This window comes from Gracilinanus agilis, chromosome 1 (genome assembly GCF_016433145.1).
Source record: "Gracilinanus agilis isolate LMUSP501 chromosome 1, AgileGrace, whole genome shotgun sequence".
NCBI classification, from domain to species: Eukaryota; Metazoa; Chordata; class Mammalia; order Didelphimorphia; family Didelphidae; genus Gracilinanus; species Gracilinanus agilis.
Window position 1 is genome coordinate 179,897,083 of NC_058130.1, and position 22,346 is coordinate 179,919,428.

Genomic DNA, 22,346 nt, shown 5'->3' on the forward strand with positions numbered 1-22,346 from the left:
CGACATTACATTCTCCCAGCCGCCGGCTTTATACAGCTCACGCCGCCGCCGCCTGGGGCCGGGCAGGGAGGGCCAAGCCCGGTCTTCCGCTCCCCTAACACGCAGCGGCTAGAGCTCGCTAACCCGGGGCCGCCACGTCAGCCCCGCCATCACGCCCGCCCCGGGCCCCGCCCCCACCGAGCCTGCGCCCGGCCCCGCCCCAAAAGAAACCTACTCCGGGGCCCCGTTCCCTACGAGCCGAAACCCGGGGCCCCGCCCCAACAGAATCTAGGCCTGGGCCCCGCCTCAACTGAGCTAGGTCCTGCTCCCGAAGAGCCAGCGCTCCGGGACCAGGCTCTGCCCCGCCTCCCACCGAGCCGGCATTCGGCCCCGCCCCCACCAGGCCTTTGCTGGGATCCTGGCGGCGGTGACTACAGGAAGGGTTGGACCTCTAGAGTCTTAGAAAGATGGAAGTTTTAATGGTCAAAGAGTCCTTAAGGCCTGTGCAGGCAGGCCGCATCAGTTTTCAAATAAGTACGCGGAGGCCCAGGGACCGACAGTTCCTAGCCCTAAGTCCCCGGGTGAGAGAAGAGAGCGGCGCGAGGCTTCAGACCGTATTCGTTTTATTGCTCGGCAAGTAGTGAGTGCCCAGAGCTTTCGAAGGAGTTGAACTGGCCTCGCCTCGGGGTCGCTTCTGTGGACTGGCTAGCGTGAGGCATTCCGCCTAAAGCCATTTAACCCGGTCTGTGCACGAATTCTCCACCCTAGAGGAAGATTCGCTTCTGCCTTGGGTTCCTTTCCGTTTCTTTAGCGTGCCCTGGAGAAAGAAGGGACCCGCTATCAGAGGCTCGTTGGCAGCTAGAAGCAGAAATTGGGGGGGGGGGGGGAGGGGACCGCGGAGAAATTAGAACAAGAGCTAAAGCTAGAAAAGGGGGTCAAGTGATTCGAGACTAAAGGGGACTTAGGAAGTCCTTGAGTCCAGTCCTTACAGATAAAACAGAAACTTAAGTTATTTGTTCTAGGTCAATTTTTACAGGTTGTCTCCCCCCCCCCCAAAAAAAAAAAAACCCAGTGCTTTTTTAGCTTTAAAATTTATTAAAACTTTTGAGTCTCCTAGTATTCGTGAGATTTTCACAGAAGCCCCGAACATAACACTAAAAAGAAAATAACAAAAAATTACGTCGTGTTTAACCCGATGTTACAAATTAGGAGCTAGCTGTAAGGCATTATATAGCGTTTGGAAAAGAGACACCTGTCTATTTTCTCTGATAGAGGGAATCTACTGCATATCGACATTACGCTTTACAATTACAACTGTAGACCTCTACAATTTAAGAGGACAAAAAAATAAGTTTTGTGGGGAGAGGAGTTGAGATGGTAATTTTGTATTAATGGGAAAAGGAAAATAGTTTTTAAATTGTTTTTTTTTTTTACGATTAAGATATTTTTAAGATTAGGATTAAAAAAAATTTAAGACTGGATGTTTGTTTTTTAAACTGATCAACCCACTCAAATTTTCCCTAAATCCAGTTAATGAATCCAGGGACACCATATGGCAGGGTCATCATCTAAGGCTCCTAGCAGTGAACAGATATTCTTACACAACTTACATCTCCCTAGTGATTGGCTGGAAAGTAAAACACATTGAATTATAGTAGCAGCTGACTCGGGGTGTACTGTAGCAAAAAAAGCCCATAGCCGGAAGGGACATTAGCCTAAGGGACCCACATCACCAATGAGCCAATTTAACACGTGGCACAAAACTTGTCACACTTTCCTAGGGAAATGAGGTACATATAAATGTGGCTGTGTTTAGGTATGAAGCATATTTGAACACCGCTTTAACAGAGAAATAGTAGAAGGCAGCCTGGCATGATAGGCTTGGAGTTAAAAACACTTGGGAAAAGCGGATATAGGGAGAGGGGGAAAAAAATTAATAGATCCTCACTGACCGGGACTCTAGCCAGTTGCCTAACTTCAAAGTATTTCCCCTCCCCCAAACAACTGTATGGAACTGCAAGGCACAGCAGTTACTGATTTGCATTGGTTGGTGAGGGAGTTAGGTTCTATCCTGGAAGTTTTCACCACCAGTGGTCCAAACGAACACACACACACACAGAAGTATCACTGAAAAAAATCAAAGAATGTCAGAGCTGAAAGGGACCTTAGAGAGCATCTAGCACACTCCACCCAGGAAACCGTCCCTTTTTACAGATGAGGATATTGTTATATAGCTCATAATCCTGGCAGATCCTAGACATGTCTTCTCCATCCCCTACCCTCCTAGTATAGTGTTTTTCATTATTCCTTGCATTGTTAAATTACAAAGATCAGAAAAATCTATGTGATCAAATAAATACACATATCTAGAAAAACATGTGAAAGATTACATTGCTCCCAAGTGTAAAGTGGTATATTCACTAAACTGAAGGGGTAGCAATTGTAGTAACTCTGTGAACAGGTTACAACAGGATGACCTTACTATCATGATTCAGATTCCATTGGAAATAACTGAAAACCAGAAAAAGCATAATAAATGTGGTTCTAGGAAATAAAAACAATCTACATTTAAATAGCATTTTAAAATTAAGTGCCTTTCATACATTATCTCATTCTCAATAATTCAGTAATGAGGATTTACTTCCATTTTGCAAATTTAAAAAAGAACCATTTATTCCTGGGCTCAGAGCAAGTCAGTTATGGGGATAGTAGTGGGGTAGGACTGGACTACAAGTACAGAACTTTTTACAATACACTAAACAAAGGTAGCAAAAAGTCCAAGATTCACATTTGGTTGCTATGTCTGCCCATTTCAAAAAATCTCTTTGTTTATAAGTATTAAACTTTTAAAAGCATTTTCAAACCTTTATTGAAGTAGTAGGGCAGGTATTATTCCCATATATTCGTAAAAACTTAATGTCTAAAACTGAACTCAAATTTCACTATTCCTGTCAAAGACATCACTATCTTCCCAGTGTCTTTGGTTCATAATCTCAGCATTAACCTGTTCTCTCTCTCTCAAACTCTTACCTTCTTGGTATCAGTTCCAAGAGCAGCAAGGGCAGGGCAACTGCAATCCTTGCCAGGATCGCACTCGTAGGACCTGTCTGGGGTTAGATTTTGTGTAGATGGAATTAGCTCAAGCCCATTCACAGTTAAAACTTTAGCCACCAGAGATGTCAACCCCACCTCCCTTAGTGGAGAGGGGAGATGAGTTACCCACACATGACAATAAGTAACAAATCAAGAACAAGGGGCTGCCCTTTGGGCAGTCCAAATCAATGTAGAGGCTGCCATTTGTCCACTTGAATTAGAGGTGGACCCACAGGAAGTGACGAGAGACACTCTTCAAGTATGTTGGTAACTTGGTGCTGAAACATCTCGGCTGAGACCTCAAGCAGCTTCTCCTCTGAATTGTCACATGGGTAAGTTAGGCTGACTTCCTTGGGCCTACCTTGGCATTTCTAGACTCTCTACCTTAAGTAGGCCTCCTGTCTCTCTGATTGCTATGGTCTTGTGGCGTGTAGCCTAGTTTAATTAGCCTTTTTACTCTCTCTCCAGCCAGGCCTCAGAACAGCCCGGGCCAGCCTCTCCCTCTCTTTATTTCCCTACCTTCTACCTTCCTAATTGTAAATAAACTACCATAAAACCCATCCTGACTTGGGTCTATTTTAATTATTGATTCAATCTGAATTATTGATTCCCGGTGACCACACCTTAAATTATATACATATATCAAATATATAAATATAACAATTTGAACCCAAGTCTTCCTCAAGCCAGGCCTGGTGCTGCACTCTATTCACTGTGCTACCTAGTTGCCCCTTACCTTGTTCTCTTCACTCTCTCACACCCCATGTATCCAACCAGTTTGCCAAATCCTGTCTTTCCACTCTCATTTCTTAAACTTCAAATGAGACCCTTTTTCTCTCTTCCCATTGGTACCACCTTGGTTCTGGCCCTCATTACTTCTCTCCAGTATTATTACAAAAGCTTCTTAATTGGGCTTCCCTACTTTAAATCTCTCATCAAGCCTGTCCATTGCTGTCAAAGTAAATTCGATTAAGTACATATCTGACTCTGATTTAATCAACTCCAATGGTTCCTAATGCCTCTAGAATAAAATAAAAATAGTTTAGTTTTTAAAGGCCTACATAACTTGACCCTAGCCTCACTGGTAATAATTCTGTCTCCTAAAATGGGCTATCTAGCCAAATGTATCTCCTTTATCCTCCTCACAAGTGACTCTTAATGCCTGCCATTACTTTCTCCTAGCTATCCTATCTGAAATGCTCTCCCTTCTTACATACTTGAGTCTTATCTTTTCCTTTAAGATGCAGTTCAGAAAACACCTTTGCCAGAAGCCTTTCCTGATTCGAATTGTTAGTGCCTTCATTCTCAAACTCACTTGTTTTTAACTATTTTGTGTGTATATAGTAACTTTATGATATATATATATATTAATATATGTATGTAATTTTTTTTTGCACCATTAGAATGTGGGAAATGGAATTAATTCATTCTTTAACTTGAATCCCCAACACATAAACATAGTGCCTGGAAAATAAGCATTTAATTCTTGATTAATTTTATTGAAAGAACTATTATACCTTCTAGCTCTCATTAGCTGCCCAGAAGAAAAACAAAGACATATATCCTGTAGCATATATTGTCAGGCATATGTGAAAATAGGGAGAGGCAGTCCTACCTTGGTGACTGATAATAGCAGGGGAGATTGGTTAACTTTTTTACAGCATTAATTCACAGAGCTCTCTACACCAGTGTTGGGCAAACTACAGCCCACGGACCAGATGCAGCCCCTTGAAATGTTCTATTTGGCTATGTGACATTATTCCTAATCTGAGGAATACAATGAGTTGTCTTAGAAACAGACTGACAGATGAGCATTTCCTTTCCTTTGGCCCCCTCTTTAAAAAGTTTGCCCATCACTGGTAAGCTATTATGCAAGCGAGCTATTGCTTGTGCCCTCTACTAGTACTACTATACAAGTTTTAGTATTTTCGTTTTTTAAACATTTTCCCCTTACTATTACTTCCCCTACCAAAGCTACTTCAGCACACAGTGCAATAGAAACTTCTCTTGGTGGAGGTGTAATTTTAACCTTGAATGTACTGTTAACTATTCAGTATAACAAAGCCCCATCTTTTTGTAATATTCTGCCAGTGATGAGGACTTCCACAATGAGGAAGACTACTATAGTCCACAAAGAATTAAGGTCACCCAAAAGACAGTGGAGAGCACATAGCAGGCATGAATAAAATATAACATATTACAAACAATGAACTGCATAAGAGAAGCATACAATCAGAAAAGATTTAGGAATAGTCACTGGAGGACAATGCATAAATTCATGGATTAGTTGCAGTCTGTCTTGGTGGAGGGAATGCTCCAAATGAATGAGATCACAAATATACTGAAAGACATAGGGTTAAATATTTTAAAACTGAAAAGGGCCCATGAAGGACTAGTCCCATTAAACCCCTCATCCTACAGATGAGGAAACCAAGGTCCAGAGAAGTAACTTAGTCAAGATCACACAGGTACTAAGTAAAATAGCTAGGATTTGAAGTGAGGTCCTCTATTTCGAGGATCTCTTATTGAAACCGAGTTATTACTAAAAATGTACCTGTAGTAACTACATTCAACATAAAGGCACAGTCATTAATCCAATATCAAACATTAAGTTACTATATAATTCTCTGAAGCTTTAGCAGAGCAATGAGTCAATCATCTTAGAAGGCCCACTAATTTAGAATGACAGTATAGTTCCTGAGGTTTTTCTTTAAGATACCAAAGTTCATTAATGGCTTAGTAAGCTTTACTATAGTCCAGCATTATGTAGTGGCTTAATCACACACAGCCTGAATAGTTACTGGAAGTATTACAACTGAATTGGGAATGAACTTTCCATCTTAAATCATACCACTACTTTCAGTATGCCTTATCTTCTCAGGTCTTTGACCTATACATTTTTTCTGCTTAATCACTAAAAATTACTATTTCCTATAGAAACATTTTGAGCTTGATATGTGTTGTACAACTCTTCAGGAAGGTATGTATGAGAATGAGGACAGAGCTAAAGGCATGATAATATAAACATTTAAAGTTTGCAAAGCACTTCATAAGTGTTATGCCATTTTATCCTCATAACCACCCTGGGAGATAGTTATTATTATTATCCCCATTTTACAGATGATGAAACTGAAGCATGTGGGTTGACTTGGCAAGTCAACTAGTAAGTGTCTTGAGGTCACATTTGAATTCAGGTTTTCTTGACTTCAGATCCAGTATGGTATCGCATACACAATCTACCTGCTTCAGACTTAGCTAGACTACTCTTTAGTTGAAAGAAGTTTTATTTACATGTCATATTTTTTATAGGGATTTCAAAGCATTTTCTAGTCTACCCTCACTGAAAATAAATGCAAATACCTCATGGAAAAAGTCAAAATGAGGACTTCAGATAAGGATACCATTCTTTGAACTCAATTCCAAAACAAATATTTTGCAATCATTACAAAAAGATATTGGCAAAAATCTGACTGCTGTCCAGCTTTTGGAAAAATCAATACTAGAACTGAGTATGTCTTAAAGAACAATTGCCATTCTAATGAATAACAGTTTCAATAGAAAGCCCATACTGGTGAAAATTTTCCTCAATACCCTAAATTAAAGTAATTGTAATCTCTGAACTTCAAAAAATGGCTGCTGATAGAAAGATGGGGAAAAACTGATTATACTGTTCAAAACATTAACTAAAAACTTGCCCATAACCATAAATGTGAATTACATGCAATAATCATCTAATTTTAAAAGGAAGAGAATAGTTTAGCAGTGAGTAGAAGTAGTTTATTACTTTTTAATTACATTACGGCTTTATTTCAAAATAGCATGGATATGATGATCTCATAAATTGATATGAAAGATGGTACTGTAAAAAGCTAAAGATGATGTAATATTGGGTTTCACCTCAGAAGACATCATGCACTCCTTTTAGGATAAAACATGGAACAGTACTAGAGCTAATATAAGAAATAGCATGTAAGTCAATTACACAGAAGATTCTTATTAATCCAAAAAGAAAAGGTACAGAGAAAGAAAAAGCATACATTCAAAAAGGCGGCTAAATGTATAAGCATTTAGTACATAATTTCCTAACTACAAAGAAAAAATTGAAGAACCTTAATGTTGAATAGGAAAATAAAACATTTCAACAATATTTCTTTCATTAAAAAGGACTGGCCCACCCTCCCCCAAAAGGCATTTATATAAAGTTTGATTACAGGCAATATTGGTCCATACAATACACAATACCAACAATACAGGTAAAATCTTTCAAAAATCATCATTTAAACAGCAAAGACCAAAAAAAACAAAAACAAAAACAAAAAAAAAATTTCAGCCCACTGATTCTCCAAAAATTCTTAGTGCACATTTCTTCAAGATTCTTTTCAGTAAGTGATAATGAAACATACAAATAGAGAAAAAATACCCCATTCAACATATATTATTAGTGTTAAATGGTTATTTTGCTTAAAATCTTTATTAGGAAAATCCTTTTTAGCAACCTACATACAGATAAGTAGCAAACTTTATTTCTTTTTAAACACTCTTTCCATTAAAACACTTAAAGAATTTCACCCATCATTTTCTTCTTATTCCAGAACATTACTTATTATTCTTACCTTAAAGGTCTCAGCTTAAGGACCAACTCAAGAGGTTTTCCTTTTCCTCATCCTTTTCCCCCCTAACAACCTTCCATCCAAAACTGTATTCAACAGATGGCAAATCTGGTATACTTTATGGCAGCCTGTCAGTTTACCATCTGGTTTCATGACAGCTCAGCCAGATCTGTTAAACACCCCATTTTCATATCCACTGTAGAATGTTGTTCAGGAGGAACAATATATATGCCAATACAAGCAGAAAACTTGCAGCTTCTCTGCTACATGCTTTTGAATACTTTGAAATTTTCAAGTTGATGCTTTGATTAGGAAACATACATATCACTTTTAGTATTAGTTTAAATCTTTAAACAAAAAACTATATTTTCCAAAGTCATTATCATTTGGTGCAATCAAGTGGTCTTTTCTTGCTTTGCTAAGCTTCATCTTTAGAACATCTCTTCGTTCTTCCCATTCATGAAGTTCAGCATTTCCATGGGCAAATTTACACGTGTTGCCTTCTGTGCAAGTACCAGCCACATATCTATTAAAAGAAGTTTATGTTTGAAGTTTAATCAATTTATTGTTCTATTATCAAATAATCACTGATTTATAATTAAATTTATTCCTTTATATAAGACCTTTAGTAAAGATTCTTTGTTGTTTTTTCTTTTTTTAAACCCTTACCTTCCCTATTGCTTCTAAAGACAGAAGAATGGTAGGGGATAGGCAATGGGGGTAAGTGAGGCCAGATTTGAAACTAGGACTTCCCGTCTCTAGGCCTGACTCTCAATTCACTGAGCTACCCAGCTGCCCCCAATAAAAATTCTTAATGCTCAAAAAAATTAATGAATAACTTGAGAATTACTGTAAGCTTAATCTCAAATAAAGATACTATACATAGACTAAAAGATACTTAAGGGATACATTACTAATAAAAGGAAATAAAAACTATAGGTGGCATTAAATATAAAATATTTAATTTAAATTTTCTATATAAAATATCTAATTTAAATTAAAATTTCTATTTAAATATTTCTAGTATTAAATTGTCTAAATTTAAATTCTAAAATATTAAAATTTCTATGTACTTACATAAGAAGAGTCTACTTTTTGAAACTATGTAAATATTCACCCTGAAGAATACTTTATAATATATATATCTAGCCTGGAGAATCTTCTAGATAAACATAAGAATAAAACATTTTTTAAAAAGTTAATTACTTATATTTCCTGACATCTTAGCTGATAACTTTTGTTTTAACATCACATTTAATATATCACTTTTCACCCCTCCACCATCTAGCAATCCATTCCATGTAACAAAGAATTAAAAAGGAAGGGTAAAAAGCAGTTCAAAAATACATCCAATATATTCACCAGGCATGAGAGTATATATTAAGTTACACACCCATAGTTCTATAGCCACCTCAACAAAGGGATAGATGGTCTTTTTTCTAAACTCTTCTCTCAGGCCAAAATTGGTCATTGCGATGATACCACCTTCAGTTTGGGAATTCTGTTCTTTCTGCTTACACTGCTATAGTCATTGTACATACTGTTATTTGATGGTTCTATTTCACTCCATATTAATAAGTTGATATAAATGGTACCAGGTTTTTCTGAATTCTTAATATTCCTAATTTCTTCTCTATCATTAAATACTGGAGATCATGTCAAGTTACATGAAGTTGAAAATCTTTTCCACTGATAAAATCAGTACCACTAGGATAGGAGAAGCTATTATTCAGTGAAAAAATGTTTGCATTAAATAACTCTGATAGGATCTGATCAAAGGTACTCTGGAAACAAATATAATATATAAGATCAAGGGCTATACCCAATGGGTAAGAAGTCAAAGGATATGAACAGCTTTCAAAGAAAGACTATAAACTATTAACAACCATGTGAAAGACTATTCTAAATCACTAAGAAGAGAAATAGAAATCAAAACACCTCATTTTACCTCATACCTAGAAAATGAGCAAAAATAAAAAGATGGAAATGTTTAATGATAAAGAGGCTAGAAAGTCAGGCACACCACTTCTGTCTCTGGTTTTATATTCTTAATGACCTCATCAGGTTCCATGTATTTAATTAATTAGATTTCTTTGCAAATGATTAAAAGATCTATATATCTAATCAAAATCTCTCCTGAGCTCGATCCAGTTGTATACCACCAATTACTTATTTAGATACTTCATATTAAATGTTCAAATCCATCTCAAATTCAGTATTTCTTAACAAAACGCATCTTTATTCCAAAGCCCTCCACTTTTATAAAATTTCTCTATTTCTGTGGAAGGGACCACCACTGTTCCAGTCTCTCATCAGTCACCAAATCTTGTTTCTACCACCACATCTCTTATATTCAATTTCTTTCATTAAACAGTTACCATCTTCATTCAGGCCCTTATTTCCTTTCACCTGAACTATTACAATGGACTCATGGTTCTCCATGTCTCAAGTGTCCCCTCACCCTAATCTACCTCTACATAGCTGCTGAAGAGATTTTCTTTAAGTATAGGGTCTATTTTATCTTCCTGCTCAATAAACTCTGTTGCCTCTTGAATCAAATATAAACCCAAATGTTTGTCTTTTTAAACTTGATCCCAACCTGTTTTCAGACTCATTATATATATTATTCTCCTTCCTGAAATTTACACTTGTTATATTGAATCTCTGGGAGCTTGAAGTTCATTCAATGATTGACAGATAAGTCAGTTGGATAGAATGTTCCCAGAGAGGCATGCGAGAGGCAGGAGGGGCAGTTGAGAACCCTGGGGAGAAGTTCTGGGTCTTTTACCTATCCTGAGGCTAGAGATTGGTGGATCCTGGTCTCGGAGTGAGAGAGTGCAAACATCACTCTGCAAGCTCTTCCTGTCCTTGATATGCCATTATCAACCAGTATTTGACCACCACCTCAGTGTCTACTGCCTCTAGATATTAGGAGTTTCATCATCTAGTTATCTAGGCTTCCCAGGGCCCAGGAGGGATCCAGGAAGTGGGCAGGAGACGAAGAAGAGGGTGGAAAGGCTGGATATATCTCAACTATTAAGGCTTAAGATCTACAGAAGAAGCTGAAGATTTCCCAGCAGTTTACCTACTCTGGTTTAGTCCTGGCCAGGCTGAACTAGAGGGAAGCTAACATTGATTCTTCATTTGCCAGCAGTTGAGAGTTTCATTAGTAACAATTAAAGTAGGGTCTCCTATTACCCCAATCCTTTACCCTTATCCTTCTTACCATATATATATAAAGTTTAAAGTACTTTCCTAAATCAGTTTCAAAGCTTGTTTTGGGAAGGGAGACAACGCAATCAAAATATCGTCGTTATACTAGCTGAAGAGCCCAAATTTAATAATATTAACCCCAGGTGGGTTCTGAAGGGATAAACCACTTTGACCTGAAGGATCCTGCCTGGGCAACTGTTATAAGGAGAAGTGTCATCTTATCCTCTCTGTACATCATTTCTACTACCTCAAATAGATACAAGTGACCTCCTTTAAATATAACACACTCCAGAAAAACAAGCCTTTTCTTGTTCCTCACATGTGTTATATTAAAAGAGGATACTACTATCTATTTGATGTATATGAAGATGGAGTACAGAGGATGACACTTCTTCTTTATAACAGTTGCCCAGGCAGGATCCTTTAGGTCAAAGTTTTTTTTATCCCTTCAGGACCCACCTGGGGTTAATTGATATTAATTATTGGGCTCTTCAGCTGAGGTAACGTGGGTAATCTGACTGCGTGACTCCCTTCCCAAATAAGCTTTGGAAACCAATTCAGGAAGGTACTTTAAACATATTTGGTACAGAAGGATAATGGTAAGGGATTGAGGTATTAGGAGACCCTACTTTAAATTGATACTAATGAATCTCTAACTGCAGGCAAATGAAGGAATCAAGATGATAGCTTCTCTCTGGTACAGCCTGGCCAGGGCTAAACCAGAGCAGGCAAACTGCTGTGAAATCTTCAGCTTCTTCTTCAGTAGATCTTAAGCCTAATCAGTTGAGATATCCACCCTTTTCCAACCCTCTTGTTCTCCTGCCCACTTCCTGGATCCCTCCCAGGCCCTGGGAAGCCTAGATGACTAAGATGATTTACTTCCTAATATCTAGGGGCAGTAGAAACAGAGATGGTGGTCTAATACAGGTTGATGAAGGTACAGGAAACACAGGAGGAGCTTGCAGGGTTGAGTTTGCAAGTCTCTCTTTCCCCAAAGACCAGGATCCACACTGATCTCCAGCCTCAGAGACAGGTAAAGACCCAAGAACTTCTGTCAGGGTTCTCAACTGCCCTCTCTTGAGTCGTCATGCCTCTCTGGGAACATTCCATCCAACTGATTCACCTGTCAATCAACAGTGAATTTCTAGCTCCCAGAGATTCAATATAACATGAATGCTGTTTTGTTTTTCGAAATTTCAACCTGTAAATTTCCAGCTGTTCTTGTCCATGGATGATCTCTACACTATTCTAATCTTAACTATGTGTTCCCATCCCATTAACTATCCCTTCCCCAAAAAATAATAAATCCTACCTTATCTAATGCCTTAACTAACTAACTAGCCTAAAGCTAATGACAGGGTTTAGGATAGATTTCTCTGTGGGAAAGTGTGGGATTTGAATACAACATTCCATGAACACATCAATTGAACATAAACATAACATATGAACATTATCATAACATTTAAAAACAATCACCTATGTTGTTTCCTAACCTAAGACAAAGAAATTTGCAACAACTCTGTCTATATTTCTAATACTAACTTCAAACAACATTCCTAACTCATATTACACTCTAACATTTCTCTTCCCTAATCTATAGTTAGAAACATTAGTCTGTCAGTAAATCTTATACTATAGTTAATGAGTTAGTCAATTAGTTTTCAATTCTAACTAACCTACTCTATACAATGTCTACCTAACATTCTTTCAAACAATTCTACTTGAACATTCATAACTATTTTACACTGACCCTGTACTAACTAAAATTTGAACATCCCTACATCTACTCTTTCCCTACGGGTTAGTAGACTTATGCAATATATGTTAGTAACAATATTACATATGTACATGGTTTTCATGTGATGTTCTCATGAAATGACTACTTTAGACCTTGCAAGGAATCTTAACTCTCTTGCTCATTTGGGTCATTTAGTTTCTTATTCAACTATATACATTTATTTACAATATGTACATGTGAAGTGACCTTATTGCAACTATGTGTTGGACGCATGACCTAACATTTACTGTCTCTGTTTATACTTACCTTCTTCTTCAGAATTCCTCTGTCAATCAGCTTATGTTCTGTTGCATGCATTCTATATGTGCATTTCCCTTGTGATTAGTATCTGAATGTGAAAACCTTGCACCTATTCAAACCTAATCTTCATCTGCTGATCTTCTCTTCTTGTGAGTCTCCTGGTGATGATGTCCAAGTCACAGTTGTTGTCACAGTTCAGGTCCTTGTACAGTCTGTCAGTGCAATATCTCCTCTTGTCTTTGCTCTGGTCCTGATGTCCTGATAACTCTGGAACTCTTCGGGATTTCATCTCTCTTCTCCTTTGCTGGAAACCCATCTTGTCTGTCATTGACTTGATTGAAGAATCCCTGGATCAGGAACCAATGCGTGACTGTGCAATGTTATGTCAAAATTTTGTGTTGCCACAAAATTCCTTTATAAGACTTTTTGTTTGCACTTGTCTATGATGTAGATATATAATGTTTAGACTAATATTCTGTTTCTTCTTCTTCACTACTAATTTCTGATAGATTTAACTGTTGATCTTCATACATGAATGAGGTCTTTGTGTGATCTAAATCAGTGATTTTGAGTATCATGTTCTTGAAATTGATCTATTTCTTGGTGTTTTCTTGTTTGAGGCTTTGCTTTCAAGTATGATCTTTTACTTTGAGGTTCTATTTCTATGTCAGATTCTGTGTCTTGTGATTAAGACTGCCTGTTTAGTTGAGATTCTGTTTCTTGCATTTCAGACTGATTTCTTGATGAGGACTTTGCTTTTCTGAGGTCTTTCTTTAGGTGGATGTAGTGATACCACGCATCCTTTCCTTTAACCTTTACTGAAGATGGTGTTACCAAGATTATTTCTTGAGGACCATTCCATTTTGGTTGTAATACTGATTTTCTTGTGAAGTTTCTAATATATACTTTATCTCCAGGTTGATAATCATGAAGACTAAAGTCAAGAGGAACTCTTTGTTGTATTAGAGATGACTGTAGTTCATTCAATCTTTCTTTTAATAATGTGACATACTCATAGATTTTGCACTCAATCCCTAAATGTGATAGGTAATTAGTGTCTCGTGAAGCTTTTCCCATCCTTGGCTGCTGACCATATAATAGCTCAAATGGTGACAAATGGGTTTGACTATTTGGTTGACTTCTCAATAGAAAAGTGCCATAGGTAAAACATCTGGCCATTTAAGATGACTCTCTGTACATAGCTTTCCAATCATAGATTTCAGAATTTGGTTAGTCCGTTCCACAGGTCCAGGCGATTGAGGTCGATAGATAGAACACAAGTGTTTCTTGATCCCTAACACCTGGTAGATTTGCTTTAAATAGAATTTGCAAAATGACTACCAGAGTCAGATGAAATTACTGATGGTATAGAGAACCTTGGAATTATCTCCCTCAATAACATCTTTGCTACAAAAGCTGCATCATTTTTTCTAGCTGGGAATGCTTCTGGCCATTTAGTCAGCTTGTCCACTATCACGGGTATGTACCTGTACTGTTGACATCTAGGCATCATGACATAGTCTATCTGTAGCCACTCAAACAGTGTGAAAGCTATTGGTTTCCCTCCAAAGGCTCTTGTCTTAATTACAGCCTTGTTGTATTGCTGACATATGAGACAATCATCACACGCTCTTTTGGCTTCTGTAGTCATGCCTACTGCTATCCAGCTTTTGCGAATTGTGTCTACCACTCCTAAAACTCCATAGTGGCCTTTTCTATGCATTGCTGCCCATGTAGTATGGTGCAGTAATTTCGGCAAAAATGGTTTACCAGAGATTGACATCCACACTCCATTCACCAGAGTGGCTCCAAGATTTTTCTGCCAATATTCCACTTCCTTTTGTGAATAGGCTTGTAATAGTTCATCTCTATCCACTAAAGCTAAGTGAAATACAGCTTTTTGTCCACACCTGGCTGCAAATTTTGCTGTAATGTCCGCTCTGTGATTGCCTATCGATACTGGTCCCACTAGCTTTTGATGTGCCCTGCAGTGTATGACAGATAACTTTGCTGGTAATTGTATGGCCTCTAACAATTCGCTAATTAGTTTTCCATATGCTATTGCTTTCCCATTAGATGTTAACAACCCTCTTTTCTTCCAAATTTCTCCCGAAGAATGCACAATTGAAAAACCATACTTCAAGTCTGTAAAAACATTAAGAGCTTTGTCTTTACCAATTTTCAATGCTTGAATCAATGCGACAATTTCTGCTCCTTGAGTCGAGATGTCTGGCCCAAGCGCTGCAAACCATAGGGTTTCATTTTGGGTAGTTACAGCTGCGCCAGTCACTCTTTCTCCACCATGATGATAACCGAGCCATCACAAAAAAGTGTAAGGTCGGCATCTTCCATAGGAACATCAGAAAGATCTTCTCTAGTCTTTTGTACTAGTTCTAATGTATTCTCACAAATATGAAGGCTATCCCCTTCTAATGGAAGTTTTGGAATAAGAGTCGCTGGATTGATGGATTTACACTTTTGGAAAGTCAAGTTTTCATTTGTTAACAAAGTAGCTTGGTACTGAGAGATTCACTGAGATGTGAAAGCCTGCAGATTTGCATTCCTCAGTGTTGTTTCTATTTGATGCTGGGAATACAATCTGAGTTCCCCTCCCAGAACCAGCTTAGAACTTTTCCCAACCATCAAAGCTGCAACAGCAATAATCTTCAAACAGGAAACCATTCCCTGAGGATCTATTGTAGAACTATAATACGCCACAGGTCATAAATTGCTTACTAAATATTGTGTTAGCACTGCACAAGCTATTCCCTTATCCTCATAGATAAATAGATGAAAAACTTTGTTGTGATCTGGAATGCCTAGTGCAGGAGAAGAAAGAATTACTGACTTTAACTTCTCAATGGCATGTATGTGTTCTTTTGTTAACTTCAGTGGCTCTTTGATGTCTTTCCTGGTTAATTCTGTTAAAGGCTTAGAAAGTAGAGAAAACTCAGGTATCCACTGTCTGCAGAAACTAGTCATGCCAAATATTGCTCTTAGCTGTTTCTTGGTCTTAGGTAAGCTGAGTTTCTGTATATCCTCAATTCTCTTTTTTTTTATATACTTCTAGTTCCACCCTGAAGTGTGAATCCCAAAAACTCGATTCTCTCTTTGACCCACTGGACTTTGTTTCTGGATATTCTATGACCTCTCTTATATAGTTCTTCCACTAGATGGATGCTGTCTCTCTGACAGATCTCTCCTGTTGGCGACATTAGCAGGATGTCATCTACATAATGCACCAATTTGCTAGCAGTGAAAGATATGGATTCTAGATCTTTTTGCAATATTTGACAAATGATTGAAGCCGAATTTTTGAAACCTTGAGGAAGACAACTCCAAAAGATTGTCTTGTTCTCCCAGGTGAATGCAAACAATCTTTGACTGTCTTGGTGGATTGGAATGCTGAAATATGCATTGGACAGATCAATCACGGTGTACCATCTTGAATCCGGAGTAATCCCAGCAATTATCTGTGATGGACTTGGAATAACTGCATGGATCTCTTCCACATATGCATTTATTGCTCTAAGATCTTGTACCATTCTCCACTGAATGTTACCACTAGCATCTAACTTTGCCTTCTTGATTGGTAAAATAGGAGTGTTAAATTCAGAAAAATCATGCACCCAGGATGCCTTAATCCAATAAGCCTTGGATTATAGGTTTTATTCCAGCTACAGCCTCTTTGCTTAGTTTAAATTGAGGAATTCTAGGCGGTTGCATTCCTTTTTTCACTTTTATTTTCACTGGCTTAGCAGATAGGATTCTACCCACGTCTGCTGAACTCCCAGCCCATACTCCTACAGAAAGGGTATCTGGAATCTTATATAAGCTGTTTTGATCCAGAACTAAAACTGTGTGATCTTCTGCTATCCTATCTAAGCACAAGTCAGGGTGATGTTTCAATGACCTTTTAGGCAGGTGCAAATACAGTTCTCCACTTGGCTCACAATAAATTGTAGCTGCAAGTTTGCACAGAATGTCTCTACCTATGAGATTATTTGGGCACGATGGTAACAATAAGAAGTGATGGTCAAATTCTATTGGTTCCAATTTCACCATTTTTGGTTGAAACTTCTGTGCAGTCTGTGGAACGCCAGATGCTCCTTTCACAATGACTGAACCAAGCATTTCACAATCATTAGGGAGATTCCTCAAACTGATATCTGCCCCCCTATCAATGATCCCACAGATGTATTCTCCATTAATCTGGATGGTGATTAAAGGATCTTTCTGGTCATTGTTGTTATGCAAAGGTAACAGCTGTGTGTCTTTCTCTAGCAGCTGGATAGTGGTGGCTTTAGAATTTAATGCCTCTCTATTAGAAGGTCCATGGTAATCACAACAAGAATTCACTTCCTGGAAAATGTCCTCCCATTAGCACATTCTCTGTATGGTAAGAGTCTGAGCCTGCCCCTCCCCCTTGCTGCCTGTCTACAGAGCACTGAGAACAAAATAGCTTCTCTTGAATCAGAGTTTGAAATGTGACCGTTTCTTCCACCATTCCAGGGCTTTTTAAGTCTCTAACCATGGCTTTAGGGACCGGATTAGGTATAAATTCCTTCCCCCCTCACCAAGACTTGAGGTTTTAACCCTGTTTGTGTGTTAAATTCTGAGTTATTAATATTCTCGGGTGGCCCTGCATGTACAAGCCTCTGTTTAAACTCACTTACCTTTTTTCCTCTTCTAGTTGCCGCCTGTTCTGACAACTCACTGGCTACCTTGTATTTAGGCTCAAAACTCACAGCTTCAGGGTTTAGACAGAAAAGTATCTCTTTCACTGGTGTTATAGTGCTCTCTGAGTTTGAGAACTGAGTCTGCAACTTTGTTACTCTCTCATCCTCCATTTTGCTTCCAGGAGTTACACTAAGGGATGCAGTTTTCTCTCTGGCTAAGCACAGGTCTAAGGGTTTGGAAACTTTTTCCAGTTGATTCCCTTGGCTACTTTCATTGTCAGACATAACTAATGATTGGTTATTCACAACAATGTATTTTTGATTTCCTAGCTCAAATTTTAACCCTTTTGACACTAGGTTTCTGTCAAAATTTCCCACTCCTACTGAAGTCTGTGGATTTGTGCTTTCCACAAGAGAATTTTCCCTTCCATAAATTTCTTCATGCATCTTCCCTACATCATTTTGCACCTCTAAACCAGCCATTGACTTCTTCCTTTGTTCAAATAAAGTATATTGATTTCCCTCAATATTTTCCATCAATAAAACATTAGCCTCATTCATGCATCTGAGCTTTTTTGCTCTCTATTTCTGCTTTTTCTCTTTGATGATGTGTCTTAGAAATTAACCTTCTTTGCAATCCACTCCTTGGTCTGACTCCAAGCTTTAAAAATTTCTCCATTTCCTCTAAAGATGGTTTGTCTGATTTCTTGCAATCATGCTGGCAACAAGCCTGAGATTTTTGTGCTTTGCTTGCCCAACTATTACTAGCACAGGAGGAGCTTGCAGGGTTGAGTTTGCAAGTCTCTCTTTCCCACAGGTAAAGACCCAAGAACCTCTGTCAGAGTTCTCAACTGCCCTCTCATGAGTCCTCATGCCTCTCTGGGAACATTCCATCCAACTGATTTACCTATCAATCAACAGTGAACTTCTAGCTCCCAGAGATTCAATATAACACATGCTATAGTCTCTCAAATTTTCATGCCTTTGCAGTGACCAATTCCCATGCCTGGAATGCACTTCTTCCTCACTTCTGCCTCAGAGAATGCCTAACTTCATTTAAATCTCAGCCCAAATACCATCATCTACTTGTTGTTTTTCTTGATTCTGCCCACTACTAGAGCTCTCCTCACTTCCCTCTATCTTGTCTTTAATTGCCTCGTTTTTCTTCTCCATTTTTTCTGCATATGTAGATTTTATTCTGTTTATATTTACACACATCTATGTTGTCTCCTTTAACTAATAGAAATTCCTAAAGTTTTAAGAGATTGTTTCTTTTTTTCATCAGTGTAGCCCTAGTGCCTAACACAGAGCTTAATGCACATTAATACAACATCTCTTGCAGGCTGTACTGAGGTACTATGAACTGGTCCAACCATTCTAGAAAGCAATTTTAAATTATGCTTTAAAACACAAGTGACACAAATGTCCATACCCTTTTACCAAGAGATCCCATGGTTCAACATATCCTGGAGGAGGTATAGATAGAAAGGACCCCTATTGTTATAAAGGGGATTTTCAGGATGTAATAAGGGAATCTGCAGGATGTAATATGGGACTGAAGCTAGGGGTAATAGCTGATAGGAATAGGGAATAAGGCAAGGCAAGGGACCCAAGGCTGGAGGTAATCAAGGGACTAGGCTATAGTTAGTAGCTGGTTGGAATAGAGGATAGGCACTGTGGATAGGGGTTTGTGAATCCCTAAGGCGGCAATATAGTGGATGAGGAAGGTACAATGATGAAGGTTGGTAGTTGAGGTGGAAGGAGAAGTAAGGGAATGTCTGAGTTTAGGGAACATGAGGTACCAAGGGCTGCAAGGGAGAGGATGAGTTAATCTAAGGTAGGCAATCGCAGCAGGGAAACACAGAGTGGATATTCAGGTTAGAGACAAAACACTGAAGAGAAACAGACTGAGCCCTTCAAGTAAAAGGACACTTTACAGAGCCAGGTTAGAGCCAGCTAAGAACTGCTTGAAATTGACTTGAGGCTTCTAGTCAATTTCACAGGAAGGGACTAGAAGGAAGTATTGAAGTTACACTTCCTCCCAAAATGGATACCTTCAGATTCCCTCTAACTCCAGAGAGTATGTTATTCCTCTCTCTCTCTTCCTCCCTCTCTTATTAATCAACTAATGAAGTAGCCAAAAGGTCTTGATTAAATACAAACAGGGTTTATTGTCTTCTAGGATAGATTGGCAGGGTAGAGGATTAGCCCTAACAGCCACTTAGAGAAAGCTTCAGGTGGGGGAAGGGAAGCAGGAATGTGAGACTGAGAAAGGACCTGCCTTAACTCAGCTCTCAGGTGGTTTTGTAATCAATGGGGTTAGGAAAGTTGGATACAAAGATTCAATAGATAATTTGTTGCAAGGGTAAGCCCTATTTGACTATTTAAAATATCAAGTTTAAACTAACACTCGGAACTACCCTCCTTTCAAACCCTCACAGAAATTCAGGCAGGGAAGGTAGGTTAGGGAGATCCAAAGGAAATAACTAAGCTAACAAATTTTTAAGAGAAAAGCTGCAAAATATAGGCCAGGTTTCAATCTAAGGAAGGAGCTCAGATGGACCCTGGTTCTCTCCACGAGTTCCCAGGACCAACTGTCCTCTTCCCAAGATTCCAAACTCCTTAACTGACAGGAGAACTCTGCAAATCAGTTATGCCCTCTGTCTGCACCACACTATATACCACAATATTCATAAAAGATATTCTATAATAGAGATATGGAAAAGTAAATATCAATAAATTAAGGAATGGCAAAATAAATTAGGTTACACTAATGTAATGTAATATTATGATGCTGAAAAAAGAAGCCTGGAAAGATATATGAACCAGTGCAAGGTAAAGTAAGTGCAACCAGGAAATAACATATACATTGTGATAATGAGATTAAATCTACCTTGCCCATTCTCAAATCTAATCACCAAAAGTGTAAACAACTCCACTTAACTCACAAGTTGGGAGGTCTGTGACCCACATGTGCTAGAATGAGTGATGAATCAGAATTTATTGACTGCTTCCTGGGCAGTCCTAAGAAAAATGTCTATTGTGATTGGACACATAAACTAAGAGGAAGGCACAGGAAGTGATGCAAAAGAAGCTCCTTTAAAGAGAGTTCAGCTCTCTTCTCCTTCATGTCTTGGACCTGAAAGACTTCTTGTTTGTGACTTGGACCTGGAGGAGGGCTGGGCCTGGGACCCTGAGACCTTGGTGAAAATGTTCTTAAATCTTTCCCTTAGAACTACACAGAGTGAGTGAAGGCTGACTAGCTTAGCTTCCAGAGGGGCCCTTGATTGGGAGAAGCCCTCTTGACTAAACCCCTTGTTGATTGACTTTTAGGCTCTCTGGCAGGGTTTTCTAGAGGCCCTGCCAGAGTAAAGCTCAAACTTGATACAAATCTAGTTTGTTAAGTTAGATCTCTTTCTCTACCCTCTTCTCATCTCCCTACTTCTACACTCTCCTATATTTTGTAAATAAATTACTAAAATCATTTTAGGAATTGGTATTTATTCAGTTCCTTGGCGACCACACCTTTAAATATAAACAATATTATAAATAGAAAAAACAACAAAACTGAAAGTCATATAATTATTTGTAGGCCTGAGGGACTATAAATGTAGAAAATTATAACTTAGACTCAAATGATATGTTGGTCAATTTTGTTGAAGTGTTTCTTTCCCTCCCCACCCCACCCTTATTAGTTTTTGTTTAAAGGGATGGTTTGCTGGATAGGGGGAGGGGAAAGGTTATATTTAGAAATGAAAGTGATATGTTAAAAACTATGAGATGAATAATTTTCAGGTCTGAAATTTTAAAACCAACATACCTATCACAAATACTAAAATATCCTGTTGGGAAACGGTGCTGCCAACAGTACTGGTCATCTTCTGTGTGAAAAACCTTCTCTTTGTGCTTCTCTGAAGAAATGTGACCTTGCCATTGTTTCTCACTATTACAATTTTTCCCACACATCCAGCAGTGAAAGTCTACCTATTTAAATAAAAATATTGTAAGTTATTACCCAATTGAAATTAGACTCAATAATAAAAACTACTTATTTAAAGTTTGAAACTTATTGAAGAAATTCATTCAAATAGCCTTATATTTTGATTGAAAGTAAACAGTTTTGACAATGAAATAATTAAGGGGAGTGGGGGTGGGGGGGACAAAGTCTTTGAAAATCCAGAGTTACTTCCTTGCCACAATGAGCAATCATATGGGACTTTAATAGAAAAGTCATATGATATATATCATTCACAAATATACTGAGTCCTGTAATGGCTTGTCCACATTTTTGTAGTTAAGGAAACTATCAGGTTCAAAGAGATTAAATGGCCTAAAATTGAAAAGTGAGGTAATAGCATTAGGACTAGAAGCCAAAGTCTCTTGTTTGCTTATCTAGTATACTTTGAATTTTGCCAATACTGAAGTTAGCAGTTTCAAATTAAAAGTAATAGAAACAACTTTAAATTGAAGCTATAATTAAAGTAATAATTTTCCTTTATGTTTAGTTTATAATAGTAAAGCCATGTGGTGTAAGAGATAGAAAGGAAAACTTCATTTTAGTCTTGTCTCTGACACAGGCCAGCTGTGTAGGTGAGCAAGGATAAAACACTTAGCCTTTCAATATCCCCAGTTAGCACTCGAAGACTGTGAGTTAAAAAGGAATTAGTAATTTATATTGTTAAAAAGAGTTTTCATACTAAGTTCTATATACAGATGAAATCAGAGTTTCACATA

The 22,346-nt window shown here is 38.1% G+C and overlaps 1 protein-coding gene across 1 annotated transcript in view; it reads right to left on the bottom strand.

Moving 5' to 3' along the window:
* Positions 1-7,046: 7,046 nt before the first annotated feature.
* ZC3H7A (zinc finger CCCH-type containing 7A) overlaps positions 7,047-22,346 on the bottom strand; it is a 64,482-nt gene continuing 49,182 nt past the window's right edge. The window contains exons 21-22 of the mRNA XM_044659100.1: positions 21,433-21,596; positions 7,047-8,208 (exon numbers count right to left, since the gene is read on the bottom strand). Coding sequence (XP_044515035.1) covers positions 8,019-8,208; positions 21,433-21,596 — 354 coding nt within the window. The 3' untranslated portion in view covers positions 7,047-8,018. The remainder of the gene's footprint in view (positions 8,209-21,432; positions 21,597-22,346) is intronic.